The sequence below is a fragment of the Rana temporaria genome, chromosome 4 (assembly GCF_905171775.1).
Source record: "Rana temporaria chromosome 4, aRanTem1.1, whole genome shotgun sequence".
NCBI classification, from domain to species: domain Eukaryota; kingdom Metazoa; phylum Chordata; class Amphibia; order Anura; family Ranidae; genus Rana; species Rana temporaria.
Genome location: NC_053492.1, coordinates 229313934 through 229330672, shown reverse-complemented (window position 1 = coordinate 229330672; position 16739 = coordinate 229313934). Strand labels below are relative to the sequence as shown.

Here is a 16739-nt window from a genome sequence, read left to right as displayed (position 1 = left end):
ATTTTCCTTTGGTCCGAGCTGCAAGGAGCCTAGTGACGGTGGTGAATGGACGGGTCCCAGTCCGCCTAGTTAATTTGTCCGGCGTAGCCACCACCCTACCAAAGTACACTCCAGTGGCCCAACTTGTTTTCTTGGACTCCAGTGACATACTCTCTTCACGGAAGGCGGCCCAACAGCTGAGTGCCCAAACCGTGTCAGGGGCTACCGAAAATTCTCCAGAACCTTGGTGGCGCCAACTGCAAATAGGAGGATCTCTCACCCCACCAGAACAAGTCGAAGGGGTCATCGAGGTGGTGAAGGAGTGCCAGAGTGCCTTCAGCAAACACCCAACCGATTTTGGAAAAACCTCCATGATTAAGCATCGAATCCTGACCGGCGATAAACCCCCCATCAAGGAAAGGCATCGGCCTGTGGCACCAGGCATGTACCAAACCGTCAAGAAACTGTTAACCGACATGAAGGAGGCAGATGTCATACAAGAGAGCCAGAGTCCCTGGGCAGCACCCATGGTGTTAGTTAAGAAGAAGGATGGGACCATCCGTTTCTGTGTTGATTACAGGAAATTGAACGACGTCACCCATAAAGACGCATACCCTCTCCCCCGGATTGAGGAGTCACTCACCGCGCTGGGTTCTGCGGCCTACTTCTCTACATTGGATCTGACCAGCGGATACTGGCAGGTGCCCATGGCCGTCGAAGACAGGGAGAAAACAGCCTTTGTCACCCCCATGGGTCTTTTCGAATTTAAAAGTATGCCCTTTGGGCTGTGCAATGCCCCAGCTACCTTTCAACGGCTGATGGAGAGATGTCTGGGACACCTTAACTTCCAGAGTGTCCTACTCTACTTGGATGACGTGATTGTGTATTCCAAATCCTATCAGGAACATTTGACTCACCTGTCCGACGTCTTCCAAGTACTGATCCAGCATGGTCTGAAAGTCAAACCCTCCAAGTGCCACCTACTCAAGCCACAAGTACATTACCTGGGCCACGTCGTCAGTGCCGAAGGGGTCCAACCTGATCCAGCTAAAGTCGAAGTTGTCAAGAATTGGCCTATCCCACGCACCGTTAAGGATATTCGGAGCTTCTTAGGATTTTCAGGATATTACCGCCGCTTTATTCCTCATTTTGCACAAATTGCCGAGCCATTGACCTCTCTCCTGCGAGGCACGGCGAAGGGGAACTATAATGGCAAGCTGCCTGTGGAATGGGCCAAAGAGCAAGAGGTGGCCTTCCAGGCTCTAAAACATCTATTGACAGAGCCTCCCATCCTGGCCTATCCGGATTATACTCAGCCTTTCCGACTGTATACAGATGCCAGCTTTGAAGGACTCGGGGCAGTGTTGTCCCAGATGCAGGGAAAACAAGAGAGGGTGATAGCTTACGCCAGCCAGAATCTGCGAGGGGCTGAGAAGAATGATTCTAACTACAGTTCCTTCAAGTTAGAGCTCCTGGCCCTTGTGTGGGCAGTCACCGAAAAATTTAAGGACTATTTGTCAGCCACCTCATTCACGGTCTACACCGATAACAACCCCCTGGCTCACCTGAACACCGCTAAACTAGGTGCCCTTGAGCAAAGATGGGCCTCCAGACTGGCCAACTATGACTTCTCTATCAAGTACCGAAGTGGCAAGTCTAATATTAACGCAGATGTGCTATCACGCATGGCTCCTGGCGAAGATCCCCCAGTGGAGGACAAGTGGGAAGATGTGGAGATGCCTCCCTTCTATCAAAGATTCGTGAATCAGGATGTGGTCGTCACCCGCGAGGGGAGTGAATCTGGGTCTAAAGCAATCCAGGAAGACCTGTATACCTGGAGGACCCTACAGGAAGAAAGTCAGACTATGGGAGATCTGCAGGAGTATTTATTGACCAGGAGAGTACCTCCCCGGTTACGACGGGGCCAGAATGACTACGAATTGAAGCGATTGTGGCGTCAGAGGAAAAGACTCTTTGTGCACAAAGGAATGGTGTACAGGAACTTCTTGGACCCAGTGTCGGGTGAAAGGCTACACCAAATTCTGATCCCTCGGAGAGATGCTGCCATGGTATTGAATGCCTACCACGACCAGTCAGGACACTTTGGGGTCCATAAAACAGAAGCCACCATCCGACGCCGGTTCTACTGGATTGGAATGAGGAGCGACGTTGAAAAGTGGTGCAGTGAGTGTGCAGTCTGCAATATCACCAAGAATGGTCGCAAGAATGCGCGAGCACCTCTCCATTCCATTCAGAGCGAGAGGCCCAACCAATTGGTCGCCTTGGATCATGTCAAGCTGTCACCTACCCGGTCCGGGTATTCATATGCTCTCACCATGGTGGATCACTATTCCAAGTGGGTAGTGGTTGTGCCAGTCAAAGACTTAACAGCCAAGACGACAGCCCAGAAGTTCTACACTCATTGGGTACAGATACTTGGATGTCCTGAAACTGTCTTGTCCGACCGAGGTCCGGCCTTTGAGGCTCAACTGTTTCAAGAATTGTGCCAGTTCCATGCTTGTAAGAAACTCAGGACCACTGCCTATCATCCGCAAGGGAATGGACTCTGTGAGAGGATCAACATGCTGAGAGCGGCTTCTGTATCCCGACCTGAAGAGTGGCCTCAACTAATGCCTGAATTGTTGGAAATCTACAACAATACCATCCACTGTTCCACTGGTTATACTCCATTTTACCTCATGATGGGCCGACACGGTCAACTGCCTAAAGACAGGGTCTTTGGACTTCAAGCACCTTTCAACCACTCCCCCCAAGCCTCTTCGGAGTGGGTCTCGGAACATCAGAAAAGGATTCAGGAAGCGAGAGAGATAGTCAACAAAAAGATGGGCGAGGCACACTATAGGCAGCAACAGGACTACAACCGCCATGCCTCTGCCCAGCCGTTGCAAGTTGGTGATAAAGTCTGGCTGAAGAAGCATCCTAGAACCCATAAGTTGGACTCCCTTTGGGAAACTGAACCATACACAGTGATTTCCATCCCTTACCCGGACTCTGATGTCTACTCAGTTCAAAAAGCCGGATATGAACCACAAGTTGTCCACCGAAACCGGATCAAGCTGTGTCACAAAGGGAACCTGCCTGTGTTGGTGCCTCCTTCTGCACCACCAAGTCTTCCACCTCCAGTTCAGCCAGCACAAGTGCGGCCCACCAAGCCAGTTGAGCCTGAGAGGCCACTCCTGATGTTCGAAGATGATCCTCTCTTCCCTTCTGACCAAAACGTCTTCTTTGGTTATGTGCCAATCAGTTCCATTCCATTAACCTCAGTCTTGGCACCAGAAGCTCCAGAGTTTACTCCAGCCATCCGCTCACCTGCTGCAGTCCCATCAGAACCTTCTAATGTGGGAAGAAGCTCCATAAGTCAAGAGCCATCACTGGCCCCCATTGTCCAAGATGAAGGTGCAGCTGTCAGTCCAGAAGAAGCAAGTGTTCAAGGAGAAAACAGTGCTCCAGAAAACTCAGAAATGGTGTTGCGTAGATCCGCCAGACCTAATTTCGGATATCCCCCAGCAAGATATAGGGATTAATCTATTAAGTATACATCATTACTAACTAATATGCCACTAGTTACCTACTTACCTTATTTAGTGTATAGGAACATACCTGGCCAGTAAGTCTCCTATTCCTCACTTAAGCACTACAAAAAGAAAAGGGTATCCTCTAAGAAATGTCTAATTGTGTACTTCAGGCATAGAATAAAAATGTCTAGCAAATATTAAAGTGTGTTCTGGGGAGAAGAGCTAATAGCCTAAGGGCCCCAGTAGCCAAGGCATTGGGTAGAAAGCCTCCGGCAGCCCAATCCAAAACCTGCTCAGTCTTAAAAGTGTGATCTAACAATAATATACTATTCAAAACTGAGTGATAACGTTTAACAGATATGTATTCTGTCTGGGACCCAGATAACCACTTACCCTGCACAAAATAATGATCTCACTTTATCTAATAAGCCTGCAAGGGACATTTATGTGTATAATGCCTCGGGACTTATCATATGATCCTGTTCTTATATGTTTATTTTTCCCAAAGAACCTGGAACGGACATTGGTGTACAAATGCCTCAGGACTTCTAGTGGCCCCAAGGTCACCTCATTCCTCAATCCGTCAGTGCCTTAATCGTCAAGGACGACTTCTGTTTAGTGGTGGGGTTTGTGGTGTCCCAGTACAGGTATTTGCTGTAGGCCCTGTCAGATTGAGGCCCTCGGCTTGTGGGATCTCCCCTGCAGGGACTCAGCTAGTTATGATGAGATTTATACTGTTATGGTTGATAATACGTTTATTAGGTGTGTATAGCTTTAAGGGGTTTAGCCAGCCATCTCATGTTCAGTCAGAGTGTATTACCATCTCATGTTCAAGTGTATTAGAGTCGGGAGGACTGAATGCTAGACAATACCTTATTGTGTTGTGTTATACTACAGGTCAGTCTCTATGATCCACAGCTCTCAACCAATAGGCTTCAGTCTAAACAGGCCCTTATAAGGGATTGTACTTCCTGTTTAAGCCAGTCTAATGCTTCCCTCAGTTCCTGGCAGAGCAGAGCAACACACAGTCAGATGAGAAGTAGTGTAGGCCAGAAGCCTCCAGTTCAGGAGAAAATACAACAAAGCGTGGAGCTTCCCTACATACTACAGAACCAGTACTTCAGCTCATTTATCGGATCAATCCGTTATTCCGGCGAAAAGCCTCAAGTCTACAGACACTTCAGTAAGTGTATCTATTTTTCAGCCTAGTTAAGCATAGGCCCTGAATTACCAATCCGGCCTCTGCAGCCAAGTATATTTATATATGAATAGCCAAGCTCAAGCATTAGCAGCTGTGTGATCCTCTAGAGACTGTACTGCAGAAACTTTGGTGAAACTCTGTTTAAACGCTGTGAAGATTTTGACACCTGCCTTCATGCCAGTAAAGCCTTCGTTGTTCTAATCCCTGTTGTAGACTGTGTTATTACCATCCTAACTAGCGGGGATACGGAGGCCCCCGGAGCTGTAGTTTCCCGGGGTATTCCAAGACTACAGTGGTGTCACGTGACAGAGAGGGTTAATACCATCTGGCCCTCACTAAGGGTTAATACCACCTGACCCTGGGCTCCTAGCCCCAAGAACCAAGTAGCTAACCATCAAGCGCATGTGTGTGGCCGTGGGGCTCATCCTCCCCGGTCACCACATATATACTGTATAGTATATTAATAAAATGGTGCCCACTGTGATCTGCAAAATTTCTGATTATGTATGTTTTCCTTGACCAACCTGTCATCCACAATACAGATTGTGAGTTCATAAGGGTCGCAGAAATCCCTGACAGCGGAAGCAAATAAGTTATGCCAGAGGATCAGAATGACAGACAGGCAACCAACATTTTCAAAGAAAAAATTCAGCAATGTCAGCCCCCATATTTCACTCACCCCACGTGTATGCATGTTCACAGGTAAAGATCAACGCAAAAAAGCCTCTGTGTTTACAAAAGTACAGCCGCATACTGTCATTAACTTGTGTGGCAAGCTATATGTGGCAGCTGCAGTCAGGGTCGCAGATAGGACAGTAGAACCGGCTGCTCCTCTCGATACTCTGCATTACTTACTACTGACCTCCAAACTCTGCAATACTTACTATTAACCTCCTAACTCTGCATTATTTACTACTGACCTCCTAACTCTGCATTACTTACTACTGACCTCCAAACTCTTCATAATTACTACTTACCACTATACTGTGTGCTAATTATCGCTGGCTCCTGTGCATTACTTACTACTGGCCACCGAAGTCTGCATTGCTTACTTATGACCAACCTCTGCTTTACGTACTAAGTACATTTGAACTCTGCTACTTGTTCCTGACCATTGTACTGTGTATTACTTACTACGGACCTCTGTACTGTGCATTATTTTCTAGTGGCCTCCAAACTCTGCATTACTCACTACTGACCTCAGAACTCTGCAATATCTACTACTAACCTCCTAGCTTTGCATTAATTACTACTGACCTACAAACACTGCAATACCTACTACTAACTTCCTAACTCTGCATTACCTACTACTGAGCTCTGAACTCTGCAATACCTACTACTGACCATAATACTGTGTGTTAATTACCGCTGGCTCTTGTACTGTGCATTACTTACTGCTGTCCCCTGTACTGTGCATTATTTACTAGTGACCTTTGAACTCTACATTACTTACTACTGACCTCCAAACTCTGCATTACATACTAAATACTTCTGAACTATGTTACTTGTTCCTGACCTTTGTACTGTGCATTACTTACTACTGACCCCTGTACTGTGCATTATTTACTACTGACCTCTGAACTCTGCACTACTTACTACTGATCTACTGAACTGAACAATCACACTGCACTCAAACTGCAGGGCACCTCTGTGAACCCAGCCTTTTCGCACATGAACATGTGCAAATACACACCAAATTGAGCAGTTTTAAGCTGCATTTTTCTACCAGCTACTAGCAGAAAGATCTAGTATACGTGGGAATATTTTAATATGCTGTGTGCATGTAGCCTTAACTAATCCGATGGATTTTTTCGTTGGATATCCGATGAAGCTGACTTTCATCAGTCTTGCCTACACACCATCAGTCAAAAATCCGGTCGTGTCCAAACACGGTGACGTACAACACTACGATGTGCTGAGAAAAATGAAGTTCAATGCTTCCAAGCATGCGTCGACTTGATTCCGAGCATGCATGGATTTTTGACTGATGGAGTTCCATACAGACGATCAGATTTTTCTATCGGTTTTATCCATAGGAAAAATTTAAAACATGTTCTATTTTTTTTCACCGATGGAAATCAAACTGATGGGGCCCACACACGATCGGTTTGTCCAATGAAAACAGTCCATCGTTCTGTTTTCATCGGACAAACCGATCATGTGAACAGGGCTTAACAGTTTTGCCAGGAATATAGGAAATAATGGGAGGCCAACAAGGCCAAGGAGATTCCTGATCCCTGCACACTGAACATTACACATACCTGATCACAGCAATCTGTACATTACATGCTTCCAATCCCTATACCCTGTATGCAGGCTCATGTTTTAAGCCTCTCTGACGTTTACCTCAATGCTGCCACACCCACATTTCCTTGCAGTACGTCACCTCATTCTTCTCCTCTGGGTGACCAAGGAAGGTGAGGGGGCACCGCCAGGAAGGCTGTACAGGGAACCCTGATTTCTAATGGCAGCCTTGACTGCAGCTCCAAGGAAGTAGGATTTTCACTCCTAGCATTTTTTTTATGCTTCTCACTGTCCATGTGCATGAGGCCTTAATGGACATAAAATATTGTTTCTTTCTTTACTTTAGGAAGCATCTACTTACTTTAGGAAGTGTCAGCATTCCAATAGAATCTGAAAAAAAGAATGAAAGCACAAACGTGTATATAAAGTATACATGAAAGGTAGAATAATAATACAGGTAATTCATAGGTACAATAATGTAAGCCTTCCTTTCCTTTGTAATAAGTCTCTGTCATGCTCCACAATACGTTTTAAGCTCACTGTTCAGTTTTTTTTTTTTTGCAAGTTCAGATGGTTATATGGACTTCTTTTCAAAGTTGTGGGGTTTATTAAAAAAATTGAATAATGATGATTGTTAAAACAAAAAATAATAACAAATAGAATAATTATAGTAGATTTTAATGTGGATACATCAAAGCATAATAAATTGTGAATTGGTACACATAAACTTCATAATTCATAATGAAGAATGAGCACAAGTAGATATCCTGGCTTACAAAAAGTTGCTTTATAATGAATGATTATTTATATAATTTGGTCATTACCTTTCATATTGGTAAAAAAAAATATGTAAATGTCACATCAACATTCATGTTATTTTGGTAGTTAAACCTGTAAGCGTTCCCTTTTATTTTGTAACATTTTCTGGGAAAATGAAATATAGACTCTGATTAGTAGAGATGAGGTTCAGGTTTGCCACTACCATGGATTTGTGGCAAATTGTGTGGGTTTGACATTTGCAGTTTTGGCAAATTTATGTGTGGGTTGACCCAGGATTTTTATTTTTCAACCATGATGCACTGCACTGATTTTTAACTATGGCCAGCAGGTTTAAAACAAAGGTTTTCTGGATAAGCTAGCTCCCTCACTGTGTAATGGGGGGCACAGGGCCCTAATGTACATGAATTGGAAGCTGCTGTAGAAAAATGTTAGGGAAAGCTAATAAACTGCATAGAGATATTAGGACAGTTAGCTCTCTTGTCACGATCACTTTAACTCATCCCATCCCATCCAAAACTTTTTTATTATTATTATTTTTTGTTGATAAATTATTTTAGGTTAACCTGCTTTTTTTAAGTGGGCTTTAGTTTCAGGGGTGGTGCTAGCGCATAGGAACACCAAGTTACGACCTACGCCTTGGTTTTTTCCTTGTTGAGAGTGTGCACTTTACTTTTTTTTAATAAAGCAGCTCTTACAGATTTACACTCTGCAAGTGCTTTTTATGCTTTACTTTTGATAATTGTAGCTGCATATTTTTCATTGTACTACTGGCAGGAGGTATTAACCCTGAATGACTATTTGTAATTACAATGGTCATTGGGATCTGGTAAGGAGCTGCAGTGTGTTCCTTTTGAATTGGGTGCATTGTGCACAACTTTGTCATAGTCACATATGATTTTCAAGCACTTGGCTGTTCTTTTTTGAGTTTGTGAAGAACATTTATTTTATACTCATTTATGGATTTCCCGGGACCACTATATGTAGACCTATTTCATATATTTGGATATGCTTTTTACTTTTGATATACATGTCATTTTTAAGAGATGCAGCTTAAGCCTCGTACACACGACCGAGAAACTCGACGGGCGAAACACATCGTTTTGCTCGTCGAGTTCCTTGTTAGGCTGTCGAGGATCTCGGCGAGCCAAATTTCCCCATTCCCGTCGAGGAAAAAGAGAACATGCTCTCTTTTTGGCTTGACGAGATCCTCGACAGTTTCCTCATCGAAAAAGTGTACACACGACCGGTTTCCTCGGCAAAAAAAAACAGCAAGTTTCTTGCTGTTTTTTGCCGAGAAACTCGGTCCTGTGTACGAGGTTTAAGAAACCTATAGGGATATTTTGCCCTACTAGATACACTCCTATCTGGGGAAATGATAGGTTCCCTGAGTTATTTACTCTGCAGGGCTTTGAGAGATGGGAGAAAGTCAAGGTGGTTCTATCAGTTTCTTCAGTTGCGCCACAAAACTATGTGCCCAATTTTCCTCGGTTTAAGTGTTCTTTTCCCCGTCTCCTGTTTTGGATAGAATAGTACAAGCAAAGTCAACTAAGGGGCTTATTTCTGTTACATACATGGTTCTATTAGATACATTTTTACTGAGGTTTCCTATTTGTTCCAAGGCAGGATGGGAACAGGATATTGGTCCTACCACTGCGGTCCCTCCCTCTTGCCTCTCTCTACCCATCACATAGACTGACCCAGATCTATATTTTACACAGGGTATATAGAACCCCCGAATTTCTGCAATGTGGTATTCCAGGTACTCCTATACATCATCTGTGGTGGTGTCCCAAGCACCAGAGATACACTTAATGGGTTTCTGTATGTAAATATTTCTGTCGAGCTACTTATATGCCTATTGGGTTATCTTGAATCTTCTTTTTATACACCCCTTATTCTGAATACTATATTGCCTGCTCTTTTGTGGCCCGCAGACAAATTGCCCTTTAGTGGACCTCTCCATATCATCCTACTGTATCTGATTGGATTTTTGATCTTACTACGATTATTTCTTTTGAACAACACACATATTTTATGAGAAATTCAAGAAGGAAGTTTGATTAAATGTCCCGGTTATTGGAGTAGGCCAATTTGAATTCTAAATATTCTTGTCTATATAAGATATTTTATAAGTGGGGTTTTTCCTTTTTTTTTTTTTTTTTTTTTGTATGTAATGTCTGTATTTTTCAAGATGGAAAAAATATAATTAAATAAAATCTAATATAAAAATATTATATACATGTAATTTCTAAAGGAGTTTTAGCGCTGCATTTATTTTTTTCTATGCACATTGGGAGTTTGGTTTCATACATTTTTAGTGCTGGCAGCTTTTTCATTCAATTAGCCCAAGCGCAGTGAGTTTTTTTCTTGAATATAACAATCACTTATACTCATTGCACCCTCTATTCCCATAATAAAAGTAAAACTTAGGTAAACACCGATTATGCTTGTATTTAAAACTGTCCTGAAAACTGGTCAATTTTACACTGCTGCATTCTCTGCAGTATGTTAATTCTTGTATTAAAACCTCTGCCTGTGCTCTTTGTCTATGGAAAATGTGGACCTAGCTTTTCTTATTAAAATTGGCCTGCTGTTTGTCAAATTTACACTTTTTTGTCTGCCGTCTTTTACTTCTTAAGCTGTATGTACACTGGCCTACATTTACCACAGCCACAAGAAATGCAAAACACGGCAAAATCGTGCCACGATTTTGCTGCAACTTTGCTTTGTTTTGTATTTTCCCACGGCGGGCGGTCAAAACGCTCCTCTACCAAACGTGATTCTTCCATGTTCAGGAGATGGAGGTTAAGAGCTCACCTAAATGCGCCAGCTCCTAAACTTTGCTAAATGCCTGGCTTTTATGGACTTGAGTTTAGGATCTTTGGCAAAAAAATGCTCACGTTTAGGAGCTGCCAGTGTAGGCTATTGTACATGAAGCCTTAATCATTATTTCATAGAAAGTGGTCAATCACAGGACAGCAATAACAGGAGAACCTTAGTGAACATTTTGTAACTGCAGGTCAAAAAAGGCCTATTACCTCTTAATTAACCACTTCAGACCTGGAAACATGTACCCCCTAAATGACCAGATCATTTTTTTGCGATGTGGCACTGCGTTGCTTTAACCACTTTCGGACCGGCTCACGCCGATATACATCGGCACTTTGAAGAGGAATATCGTTGTTATGGCAGCAGCTAGCTACCATAACCCCAGAATCCACTTCTTCAGTGAGCAATCCGGTTTCAGATAAAAGTGGTCTTTGCAGCGCAAAATTACTTTTATCTGTGGCGGGACAGGGCCGCCACCCGCCGCTCTCTGGTGCCCTCCGCCATTTACTGAAGCCGTCGGCGTAGGCGATCGGGTAATTTTCCATGTGTGGTATGGAGCTGAGTGAGAAGAAGGTGGCGCCCACCCAGCTCCATACCATTGTCACTTCCGACTATAGCTCTTAACCTCCCTGGCCATATGATTATTTCAGATTTTAGGTGCTGAAAGTGGTACAATTATTTTGCATGGAAATTTGGCGTTTTATATTGTTGGCCTGTAATTCTTAGGAATAACTCACTTAAATCTGTCCAAACAAGAGTCTAGTAGACATCTCGGGTATGATAAAGTTTGAAAACAAAATGATAAATTATAATATAATAAATAACTATATATAATTATAACAAATAATAATGTAATTATAATAAAAATTATTCAATAATGTAATCAAATCAAAAACACTGAAATTTGCTCAGTTGCAGAATTGTCGCTGTCATTACTTTTTATTTTTTTCATTGCATTTTAGTGTAAATATGAGATCTGAGGTCTTTTTGACCCCAACTTTGATATTTAAGAGGTCCTGTCATGCTTTTTTTCTATTAGAAGGGATATTTACATCCCTTCTAGAAGGAATAAAAGTGACACAACATTTTTTTTAAAAGAACAGTGTAAAAATAAAAAATAAAATAAATAAGAAAAAAATATATATTTTTTTAACCACTTAAGGACCGAGCCTCTTTTTCAGACTCGGTGTTTACAAGTTAAAAACATTTTTCTTTTGCTAGAAAATTACTTAGAACACCCAAACATTATACTTTTTTTTCTAACACCCTAGACAATAAAATGGCGGTCATTGCAATACTTAATGTCACACTGTATTTGCGCAGCAGTCTTACAAGCGCACTTTTTTTAATAAAAAAAATAGGACAACAGTAAAGTTAGTCCAATTTTTTTTATATTGTGAAAGATAATGTTATGCCAAGTAAATTGATACCCAACATGTCATGCTTCAAAATTGCGCCTGCTCCTGGAATGGCGACAAACTTTTACCCTTAAAAGTCTCCATAGGCGAAGTTTAAACAATTCTACAGGTTGCATGTCTTGAGTTACAGAGGAGGTCTAGTGCTAGAAATAGCAATAAAAAAATGATTTTAACTTGTAAACACCAAATCTCAGAAAAGGGCTCAGTCCTCAAGTGGTTAACTGACGATTGCCCAGTCATGCGATGCTGTACCCAAATAAAACTGACGTCCTTTTTTCAACAAAAAGAGCTTTATTTTGGTGGTATTTGATCACCTCTGTGGTTTTTATTTTTTTGCACTATAAACAATTTTTTTCTACTTTTTGCTTTACTACATATGCAATATTTTTTTTTAAAGAAAACTAATTTATTTATCAGTTTAGGCCAATATGTATTCTTCTACATATGTTTAGTAAATCGCAATAAGCGTATATTGATTGGTTTAAGTAAAAGTTATAGCGTCTACAAAATAGGGGATAGATTAATGACATTTTTATTATTATTTCTTTACTACTAGTAATGGCGGTGATCAGGGTTTTTCAGCGGAACTTTGACATTGCGGCAAACAGATCGGACACTTTTTTGGGACATTATCGCAGTGATCAGAGCTAAAAATAGCCACTGATCACTGTATAAATTACATTGGCAGGGAAGGGGTTAACATTAGGGGGGAGATCAAGATGTTAAGTGTGTCCTAGAGAGGTGTCTCCAGGGCCAGATTAAGAACATCATGGGCCTGGTGCTGAGGATTTTGGTGGGGCCTTTTATAAATAATAAATGCGTGGGAATGACATTAACGCAGCCCGTCCAAGGCAAGTGACCAATGGCACAGAACCCAGAAGGAAGACCGGGTGAAGATGTAAGCGCCCGGGCCCCGCCTGATTCATCACAGCGCAGCACTGGAGGGCTCAGTCTGAAAATTTAAGTGTACACTAATGTGCTAATATGCTGTGCATACTTGTACGTTGTGGCATAACCTACCCCAGGGCCTCTAAAAAGTAGTAATGTCAGGAAAGTTTACTACCGCTTTATTATCACAGGATCCCAGGAGCCTCTCATGGGGCCCCTACTGACCCAGTGGTCCTTGGGCAGTGCCTAAGTGCACAGTTGCCAACATTTAAAAAATATTTTCAGGGACACTTTTTTATATAAGTGCTATATTTAGAGTAGCTGAGATCCCCGATGTTTTTCCCAAAACAATCAGTGCTGCCAGCTATAGTTAGCAACACTGATCATTGTACTCACTGGCAGAACACAATAACACTGCAGGAGTGATTCCCCCATCCACAGGTCAGCAGGTGAGAGGGTGTGTGGGGACAGGCTGGGGAGAGATACTAGTCAGTGGCTGGGTAGGCACTGGTAGTATGAGAGCCAGATACACACAGGTTACATACACCACGATCGTTAGATCGCAAGAACAATAATTCTAGTACTAGACCTCCTCTGTAACTCTAAACATGTAACCTAAAAAAAGCATTGCTAAGGATACCAAAAAAAATCGTGCTTACTTAACTAACTAGCGTTTTTTTTAATGAATAAAATTTTTGTTTGAAGAATTGCTGCGCAAATACCGTGCTAGAGCTGCACAATTAATCGTTAAAAAAATGGTGATCTCGATTCGACCCCCCTGACGATCTCCAATGCAGAGTTTGACGATTCTTTCATATATATGGGAAAAAGGTGGAAATAAGGGCCGTCTAATTGAGCCACCCCCACTGCGCGTAACTGGAGAATATAAGTGAAAATATAGTGATATTGATAATATAAATAAATAAATTAATAAATAAATATATGTGAGCTGCTGCTCTAAAAGTTAAACAATCAAAATGTAATATGCAAATACAGTGCTACCTGATTTGAAAAAAGGTATCAAATGTGATATTAAGCAGCGCTCAAGAGAATAAAATAAAAAAAACACACATATAATATTGCTAGACTATTAAGTGAAAAATAATGAGTGATCCACCCTCTATGTGAAACAATATATCAGTGTCAAAAAATAGGTGTCAATAATACACCCAAAATAACAGGTTGGCAAAAAAAATCCATAAACTGATTGTGTGAACGTAAATGAAGTTCATAAATGGAGAACAGAAGAAGTCCCTTCACGATCTTCAGACAGTACTTTCACCACACCACAGTGACTGCGTGATTCCACCACCCATCAGAATGCAAACTCACCACAATAAATGGCCTGACACTCTCGTGTTAAGGCACACAGGCTTTTTAACTGAACCACTCAGTTTAATTGATGGAACTCCCTCTTTGGAAACTGGAGCACTCAGTTAAATAAATGGAGATCCGTTGGAAAAAGGAAAAACTCCAAGATGACAGCCACATGTATAATGAAGAGAGAGAGCACAATAGTGTGATATTGCAACACAACTTTTAATAAAAACACTAAAAATCTCCCAATAGATGCACTCACAAAAATGACTCTTGTCATAAGCAGTGATTAAATCCAAACATCACACGGTGTAAACACAAACGAAAATTTTCCTCCAGGTGAACCAGTGGTCACGGCGGACCAACAAATAGCCCATTGGGTACTAAGTTACAACCGCATACCTTAAACTGAACTGGTCGGGCGTGGAACGGTCCATCTGTCACCAATATAGTCATCTGAAGAGCGACTCCAGTACACCTTCATAGGGCTGTGAGTAAACCTGGGCTATTTGTTGGTCCGCCGTGACCACTGGTTCACCTGGAGGAAAATTTTCGTTTGTGTTTACACCGTGTGATGTTTGGATTTAATCACTGCTTATGACAAGAGTCATTTTTGTGAGTGCATCTATTGGGAGATTTTTAGTGTTTTTATTAAAAGTTGTGTTGCAATATCACACTATTGTGCTCTCTCTCTTCATTATACATGTGGCTGTCATCTTGGAGTTTTTCCTTTTTCCAACGGATCTCCATTTATTTAACTGAGTGCTCCAGTTTCCAAAGAGGGAGTTCCATCAATTAAACTGAGTGGTTCAGTTAAAAAGCCTGTGTGCCTTAACACGAGAGTGTCAGGCCATTTATTGTGGTGAGTTTGCATTCTGATGGGTGGTGGAATCACGCAGTCACTGTGGTGTGGTGAAAGCACTGTCTGAAGATCGTGAAGGGACTTCTTCTGTTCTCCATTTATGAACTTCATTTACGTTCACACAATCAGTTTATGGATTTTTTTTTGCCAACCTGTTATTTTGGGTGTATTATTGACACCTATTTTTTGACACTGATATATTGTTTCACATAGAGGGTGGATCACTCATTATTTTTCACTTAATAGTCTAGCAATATTATATGTGTGTTTTTTTTATTTTATTCTCTTGAGCGCTGCTTAATATCACATTTGATACCTTTTTTCACATCAGGTAGCACTGTATTTGCATATTACATTTTGATTCTTTCATATAACAAGTGGAGAGACTTTCAGCTATCAAAAGAAAATATCGGGCAGTCTGCCAGGTTTATAACAGGAAACATTGTAACTAACGCTTCCTTCTTAGATCAAAGGGATAAACTTCTGTGTGTACAGAAAAAATCTGGGCAGTCTGCAAAGTTTGTAAACAAAATGAAACATTGTAACCAACTAACATTGTAACTAAATTTAACCACTTAAAGTCCAACACTTGTTTCTTAAGTTAAAAAGCAATATTATTTGGTAGAAAATTACTTGGAACCGCCAAACATTATATATATTTTAGCAGAGACTCTAGGGAATACAATGGCTATTGCTGCAATATTTTATGTCACACTGCATTTGCCCACTTCAATGAATAAGAAAAACCATAAAAACAAAACAGTGAAGTTAGCCCATTTTTATTTTTTTGTTTGTTTTTTTGTTTTAATGTGAAAGATGATGTTACGCCGCAAGAATCGTGAGAGAATCGTGATCTATCTTCTAAGCAAAAAAATTGCAATTCTCATTTTAGCCAGAATCGTGCAGCTCTATACCGTGCAACATAAAAAGTGCAAAGACCACCATAGAGTAATTTTCTAGCAAAAAACAAATGATGATTTTTAGAGTAGAGAAGTGTCAGAATTGGCCTGGGTGGTAAGGGGTTAATTACCGTGAGTAAAATACAAATAATTATTATAAGTCCTGTGGGCCAAATTCTCAAAAAGCTGTGCAAATTTAGTATTATCTAACTTATGTCATTTAAGTTACGGCGCCCTAAGTTGGTGTCGTAAGTGCCGTATCCACAGCGCATTTGCGCACAAAATTGCGCCATCCTTAACCTAAGTTCCAATGCGTAAGGCGTGGTTATGGCAAGTGGGAATGAAGTGGGCGTGCTTCATTGTAATGAGCCGTGACCCCATGCAAATGAAGGGCCGGCCGTACTGCGCATGCGCGCACGAATCTGGACCTCACTGCGCATGTGCAGAACTTTGCTCATCGCAATCAGTGAGATAGGTAAAAGGCCAAGCGTACTTAGTTTGAGGATCGCCCTGTGTCTAAATAGCCCCAGTCAAACACACTTCTATTGCAAAAGTATTTCCCTGTGTTCCCTTCCTAAAGCAAGTTGCTTCTGCTTTGAACGTTTGTCAGTGTTTGTTGGTAAGATTTGTTTGTGAGAAAAGTTGTTGAGGAGTTGGAGAGTATAGTTGGTGTTTGTTGTTCATAATTTGTTATTTGTTTTGATTGTTTGCCTGTTTGTTTTAAAAAATTTGTTATTTGTTTTGATTGTTTGCCTGTTTGTTTTTGATAAGTGTTTCTTTTTTGGT

The 16739-nt window shown here is 41.5% G+C and overlaps 1 protein-coding gene across 1 annotated transcript in view; it reads right to left on the bottom strand.

Moving 5' to 3' along the window:
* LOC120937038 (CD109 antigen-like) overlaps window positions 1–16739 on the bottom strand; it is a 134569-nt gene that overhangs the window by 105229 nt on the left and 12601 nt on the right. Inside the window, exon 3 of the mRNA XM_040349960.1 lies at window positions 7322–7350. Coding sequence (XP_040205894.1) covers window positions 7322–7350 — 29 coding nt within the window. The remainder of the gene's footprint in view (window positions 1–7321; window positions 7351–16739) is intronic.